At 46.4% G+C, this 6,892-nt stretch overlaps 1 protein-coding gene across 1 annotated transcript; it reads left to right on the top strand.

Moving 5' to 3' along the window:
• Positions 1-1,484: 1,484 nt before the first annotated feature.
• POMK (protein O-mannose kinase) lies at positions 1,485-5,482 on the top strand. Its single transcript, XM_065405834.1, has 3 exons — positions 1,485-1,497; positions 1,856-2,163; positions 4,709-5,482. The coding sequence occupies exons 1-3, from the start codon at positions 1,485-1,487 to the stop codon at positions 5,480-5,482; spliced, it is 1,095 nt and encodes a 364-aa protein (XP_065261906.1).
• Positions 5,483-6,892: the final 1,410 nt, after the last annotated feature.

Here is a 6,892-nt window from a genome sequence, read left to right as displayed (position 1 = left end):
GCTCGGGCCAGGGGGGGAGGGAAGGAGTGGGGGGGGGCCTCAGGCCAGGCGTGCGGGGGAAGGAGCGGGGGAGCTCAGGCGGGGGGGGGAAGAGAAGGAGCGGGGGGGGGGGCATTACCGTGCGGCTGGGTGAGGCCGGGCGCCAGCAGCACGGCGCTCAGGGCGGTCACCACCACGCAGAGGGTGGTCGAGGGGCCACATCCCCGGCCGGGCCCCGCCATTCCCGCGCCGCCGGGAGGGACTCCGCTCTCCCCGCCCCCGGGCGCTGCGGCTTCCGGCTCCCGGCCGGGGCGGGCTGTGCCCGGCGAGGGGGAGGGCGCTGGCAGCACGTGGCAGCGGAATCGGGCCCCGGGGCGGGCGGGCCCAGCTCTCCCCGGTACCGGAGAAGGCCGGAGCCGGGCTGGGGCAGGGCCCGGGAGCCGGGCGGAGGAGGCGGCTGAGGTGAGTCCCGGCCCGGGGGCGGGCGCCTCCTGCACCGCGAGCGGCACGGCCGGGTATCGCAGCGGGCGCCGGCGGGGCTCCGCGAGCTCTATGCGGTGCCCGCTCCGACCCGCAGCGTGAGGCGCCTGCACCGGCGTCACGCCGGAGTCACACCGGCTCGCGGGGGTGACGGACACAGCCGCTCTCCGGGGGTACCCTAATGTCCCGCCGTTACTGAGTGGGCAGGGCCGGCGAGGCACTCTGCCAGGCGCGGTGCAGACACCAGCTCCCCTGCTGACAGGACGGGAGGAGCCGGAGCCTGTCCCGGTAGGCGCATGGGCCTGATGGATCCCAAAGAAACCCAGACCCAGTGGGGTGCTGGGAGTTGTTCCCAAGTGCAGGGGCCTGTTTGACCTGTGTAGTGGCCCTCAGTTTGGGGGAAGTGATTTGCCTTTTGCAGTATTGAGGTGACTTGTTAATAAATATTGTCAGGGGAATTTCAGGTTTCGATTCCTGCACTGGGATAGTTAAATAGACTTGATTTGGTATGTTGAATGTTTGCAACCTGCCTTTTCTCCCTTGTCATTCCCTCGATGCTTCATATTGTCACCCTCAGAATTGCAGAGGTAACAGCAATCTCAGGCACTGATCTCTTCAGACAGGCCCCTGTCCAAGGCCCCCTGGACCTCAGTGGAATGAGGCTCAGCCTAGGTTCAGGGACTACAAGGGGCTTGCAGCAGGACCTAAACATGCTCTGCTCTGTGATTGCTAGGCACAGGAGAGTGCATTTCAGATACAGTTTGATTCTAAAGTTCACTGAATTAATCATTCGAAGTCTCTTTATTTGTTAATAGTCAGATTCTGCTCTTCTCAGGAACGTACTGGCCCTGGATGCTTGGGATTTTAATGTTACTGCCTGTCCCCCGCTCAAGTGGTCCGTGTCCGTGTCTCTTCCAATTTCACAGACGCAAGCCTGACAGCAGTTCTCTGTGCGAAGTAACAGACTGGATGTGGTGGAATACCCCATAGTGCACCAGTACCAAGAGTGGTCTCAGCACTGAGGAATGCACCCCACCAGTATGATAGCATCAGTCCTTCCTTCTCCCTGCCTCTGCAGCTCTGCTTTCCTCTCCCTGGGTCCATGCAGAGCTCCTTCATTTCCTAGACAAAGCAGATTTGTGGATTGGGGCCTATGTTTGTAAAAATCACAAAAAGGGACAGGGGTATGTGGAGGCAGGAGTAGAGCTTGAAGTGACTTTTTTTTTTTTTAATCAGCTGACTCTATTTCACACTGATGGTGTCTCGTTAAAAATCTTATGTAGTATTTGGGTGGCTAGAGAGGGAGGGTTTTGCAAAAAGTCCCCCAAACATTTGTCTCCCGTCTTTCCTTGTCGCAAAAGAGTGTTGTGTGTACTGGATTGTTTGTGTATTACAGAGAATGTAGAAGATAGCAACATGGACAAAAAACTCCAATACGTTAAAAAAGAGCTGCTCCGAAGGGAAATTCCTCCAGTCTTGTTGGTGCTGCTGCTTCTAGCTGTGCTGCTCCTGAATTTCCTTCTGTACATGCATCTCAACAATTTCTCCATCACCACCGGGCAGCCTGACGTGGACTCCAGCCTCTGCCCATTTGGGTACTTCAGATTAGGACCATTGAAAAATTGCTCGCCGTGGCTGTCTTGTGAAGCCATAAATACAGAAGTCAGGAAACTGAAGTGTGTTGGTGAAGGGGCTGTGAAAAAGGTTAGTATCATGTTGGATAGGTGGATCTCCAAGAGGAAAAGTTCAGATGGTGTGTTAGCTGATTATCAGTGCTTATGCTGGGATAATTGTCTCTACAAGATAATTATTATATTACAGAAACACAGAGTTATGATGACTATGGATGGCATAAACAGAATATGGACAAGATGATCTCATAGAGTCAGACTTTGCCTCACGTACACTGAATGGTAACTTACTCTCTCTGCAAGAAGTGCCACTGAAATCAACAGCACTGCTTGCGGAATATGATGCTTCTCAGGGCTGGTCTTCACTAGTGAAGACACGCTCAAATCGATGGGAGAGCACTCTCCCATCAATTTCTGTACTCCACCTCAATGAGAGGCGGAAGCAATGTTGTCGACATAGTGTAGTGTGGACCCTGCAGTAAGTAGATCTAAGCTACAGCGACTTGAGTTATGTTTCTACTAGGGCTGTCAAGCGATTAAAAATAATTAATCCCGATTAATCGTGCTGTTAAACAATAACAGAATTCCATTTATTTAAATATTTTTGATGTTTTTACATTTTCAAATATATTGATTTCAATTATAACACAGAATACAAAGTGCACAGTGCTCACTTTATTTTTTATTACAAATATTTGCACTGTAAAAAACAAAAGAAATAGTATTTTTCAATTCACCTCATACAAGTACTGTCATGCAATCTCTTTATCATGAAAGTTGAACTTACAAATGTAGAATTATATAAAAAAAAAAAAGGCATTCAAAAATAAAACAATGTAAAACTTTAGAGCCTGCAAGACCACTCAGTCCTACGTCAGCCAATCGCTCAGACAAACAAGTTTGGTTACAATTTGCAGGAGATAATGCTGCATGCTTCTTGTTTACAGTGTCACCTGAAAGTGAGAACAGGCGTTCACATAGCACTGTTGTAGCTGGCGTTGCAAGATATTTACGTGCCAGATGCGCTAAAGATTCATATGTCCCTTCATGCTTCAACCACCATTTCAGAGGACATGTGTCCATGCTGATGACGGGTTCTGCTCGATAACAATCCAAAGCAGAGCGGACTGACTCATGTTCTTTTTCATCATGAGTCAGATGCCACCAGCAGAAGGTTGATTTTCTTTTTTGGTAGTTGGGTTCTGTAGTTTCCACAGCATTGCTCTTTTAAGACTTCTGAAAACATGCTCCACACCTCATCCCTCTCAGATTTTGGACAGCACTTCAGATTCTTAAACCTTGGGTCAAGTGCTGTAGCTACTTTTAGAAATCTCACATTGGTAGCTTCTTTGCGTTTTGTCAAATCTGCAGTGAAAGTGTTCTTAAAATGAACAACATATGCTGGGTCATCATCCGAGACTGCTATAACATGAAATATATGGCAGAATGAGGGTAAAACAGAACAGAGACATACAATTCTTCCCCAAGGAGTTCAGTCACAAATTTAATTAACACATTATTTTTTTAACAAGCATCATCAGCATGGAAGCATGTCCTCTGGAATGGTGGCTGAAGCATGAAGGGGCATACGAATGTTTAGCATATCTGGCACGTAAATACCTTGCAATGCCAGCTACATAAGTGCCATGTGAACGCCTGTTTTCACTTTCAGGTGACATTGTAAATAAGAAGCAGGCAGCATTATCTCCCGTAAAAGTAAACAAACTTGCTTGTCTTAGCAATTGGCTGAACAAGAAGTAGGACTGAGTGGACTTGTAGGCTCTAAAGTTTTACATTATTTTGGTTTTGAGTGCAGTTATGTAACAAAAAAAAAATCGACATTTGTAAGTTACACTTTCACTATAAAGAGATTGCACTACAGTACTTGTATGAGGTGAATTGAAAAACACTATTTATTTTGTTTATCATTTTTACAGTGCAAATATTTATAATAAAAAATAATAATATAAAGTGAGCACTGTACACTTTGTATTCTGTGTTGTAATAAAAATCAATACATTTGAAAATGTACAAAAACATCCAAAAATATTTAATAAATGTCAATTGGTATTCTATTGTTTAACAGTGTGGTTAATCACAATTACTTTTTTTTAGTTAATTGCGTGAGTTAACTGCGATTAAGCAACAGCCTATTACTAGCGTAACTCAAATCGCATAGCTTAAATCGACCGGCAGCAGTAGTGTAGGCAAGCCCTCAGATAGAGTAAGGGTGGCAGGAGAGAGAGTGGTCTGTATAAGTTCTCTCTTGTAGACAGTTTGATTTAGTGGCCGATTTGCATTTAATCCATGTCATATGCTCATGAGGGGAACACAAGAGATCAGTAAATACTATATGCAGGAATTATCATGTCAGCGCTGTGTAGCTAGCAGTAACTCCACTGTAACATGTAGGTGTATACAAAGACTCACCTAATAACTTCAGTAGCATTGAAGTCTAGTTTGTAATTGTGTAACTTGTTCATGTAACAGCATTGTGTCGCATGAACGTATAGCTTGCAATGTTGTGGGTATTCCATCACCTGCAGGTCCATAATAGCTTCTACTGATCAGTAAGAAAAGGTTCCAAATGTTTTGCTTGTCTCTTGCTTTGTTTTTAGGTCTTTCTTTCTGAATGGAAGGAAAACAAAGTATCCCTTTCCCAGCTCGCCAACTCAGAGCTGAAAGAAGATTTTCTTCATGGACTGAAGATGCTGAAGTCTCTCCAGAGCAAGTATGTTGTCAGACTGCTTGGCTATTGCGAGAAGCAGTTCACAGTCCTTACCCAGTATCACCCGTTAGGCTCCCTGAAGAGCCTGAATGAAATGCTGGACCTTCCCAGATATAAGGGCTTGAATACTTGGCATCGCAGATTCATGCTCGCAATAGACTATGTGAGCATCATCCATTATTTGCACAACAGTCCTTTGGGCACCTTAGTAATGTGTGATTCCAATGACTTGGACAAGCTGTTATCGCAGTATCTGCTGACAAGTGACTTTCACGTTCTGGTGAATGACTTGGATGCCTTGCCTCTCGTGAACAAGAGCGCTGGCAGGCTGGTGAAGTGTGGCCATCGGGAGCTCCAAGGCGAGTTTGTAGCTCCTGAACAGCTTTGGCCCTATGGGGAGGAGGTGCCATTTGAAGACGACCTCATGCCTCCATATGACGAGAAGACGGACATATGGAAAATCCCTGATGTCGCCAATTTTTTCTTGGGCCACGTTGAAGGGAGTGATATTGTCAGGTTCCATTTGTTCGACATCCATGCTGCATGTAAGAAGAAGAACCCAGCTGAAAGGCCTTCCGCCCAGATGGTCATGGACACATACAGGAAAACGTTAACGTTGCTGCTCAGAGAGGCTGCCATGCCTGGTACCAGGGAAATGTTATAAATAACTGTGAGAAGACATACAGGTACTCTGGTTGATGTCCTGTTATTTATTTAGCACCCACAGGGTGCTAGGTCCTTTACAAACTGGTAGCAGGACAAGGTCCCTACCCAAAGAACAAAGGAGACAAAATTGACACTAGTGATGGTTTGAAAAAAGGTAAATCTGTTTCATGAAAAAAATTGAAATGTTTTGACCCAAACCCCCTAATTTTGAGGGGTTTTAGGGGTTTTTTTGTATCCCCCCCTCTCCCTTTTCCTTTTTTGCCACTGGAAGAGGAGGGGCAGGGAAGGAAGATAAAGCGGGGGTGGTATTTTTGGTTTTGAAAAAAAAATGTTTTTTTTTAATCAAAACATATGAAAAATTCTTTTTCAAAAATTCCACAAAAAATTCTGGCTTCTTTTTTTTTTTTAAAGGCCAGTTTTTGTCAATAAATGGTTTGAACGAAAAATTTCATCCAGCTCTGATTTACACCTGGAGGATTGGAGAAAGGAGAGCAACAAATAAGCAAAGTGATCCAGATGAGAGAGAGGCATATTCTTTATTAGCTCCATGCCAATTCCATACCACTACCATGTCTAAACAGTGCCCTCCTCCTCTCCTTTGCACCTTCCTCTCGCGAATCATTGGGGGCTGTTCTAATGGCCAGCCAGCACCCTGCGGTACTGAACAGATCTCCCTAGGGGAGCCACAGTGAGCTGGTGTCTCCAGCTGTTTATTGGGACAGGAGTCTGTCATGGCTGGTCAGATATCTGCCACCTGAACAGCTCCCATCTCCTGGAGATGTGATATATCAGTCTCTCTAGGCATAGCTGGAGGTAGTAGCAAGAGCCTGTCTTCAAGGCCCCCCTTGTTCAGAGCAGCTACTTGCTGGCTCTGCCTCCTTCTCCTGGGGGGGCATGGGTGATTTCTGGCTCTAGCTGGATAGGGGACAGGGGAAGCCCATCCTGTCAGCTCTACTGTAACCTTTCTGTCTGTGGGCCCAATTGCTATTGTTCCAGCTCCCACAAGCATGCTAGGCACTTCAGACATACAAACATTACAGGTGTCTGTCCAAAAGAGATTGCAATCCAAAAAGGGAACATATGGACAAAGGAGCGGGAAACACACTGCCTTGATTTTCAAACCCTTGCCCACTTACCCATTATATTCTCATAAAGGCCCTTTGGAGCAAGAGCCTTGTTTTCCCACTGCTGTGTGAAGTGATTAGCACACTGCATACACAATAAACATTTTTCTCACATAACTTCATTCCACAGCGATTTTGCTAGTTTGGCTTCTGCAGATTAGAAGCTCCCTCCCTTCCCCCCGCATCCCAGAAAAATCCCACCACCTTCAGAGTAGAAATGAAGTATTATCTCTTTGCATTCATCTTTCCATGACCGTGTCCTAATGACCCAACGGGAAGATGGT

The sequence above is a fragment of the Emys orbicularis genome, chromosome 5 (genome assembly GCF_028017835.1).
Source record: "Emys orbicularis isolate rEmyOrb1 chromosome 5, rEmyOrb1.hap1, whole genome shotgun sequence".
In the NCBI taxonomy this organism is placed as follows: Eukaryota; Metazoa; Chordata; order Testudines; family Emydidae; genus Emys; species Emys orbicularis.
Note: the sequence above shows the minus strand (reverse complement) of the source record. Positions and strands in the feature narration are given on the sequence as shown.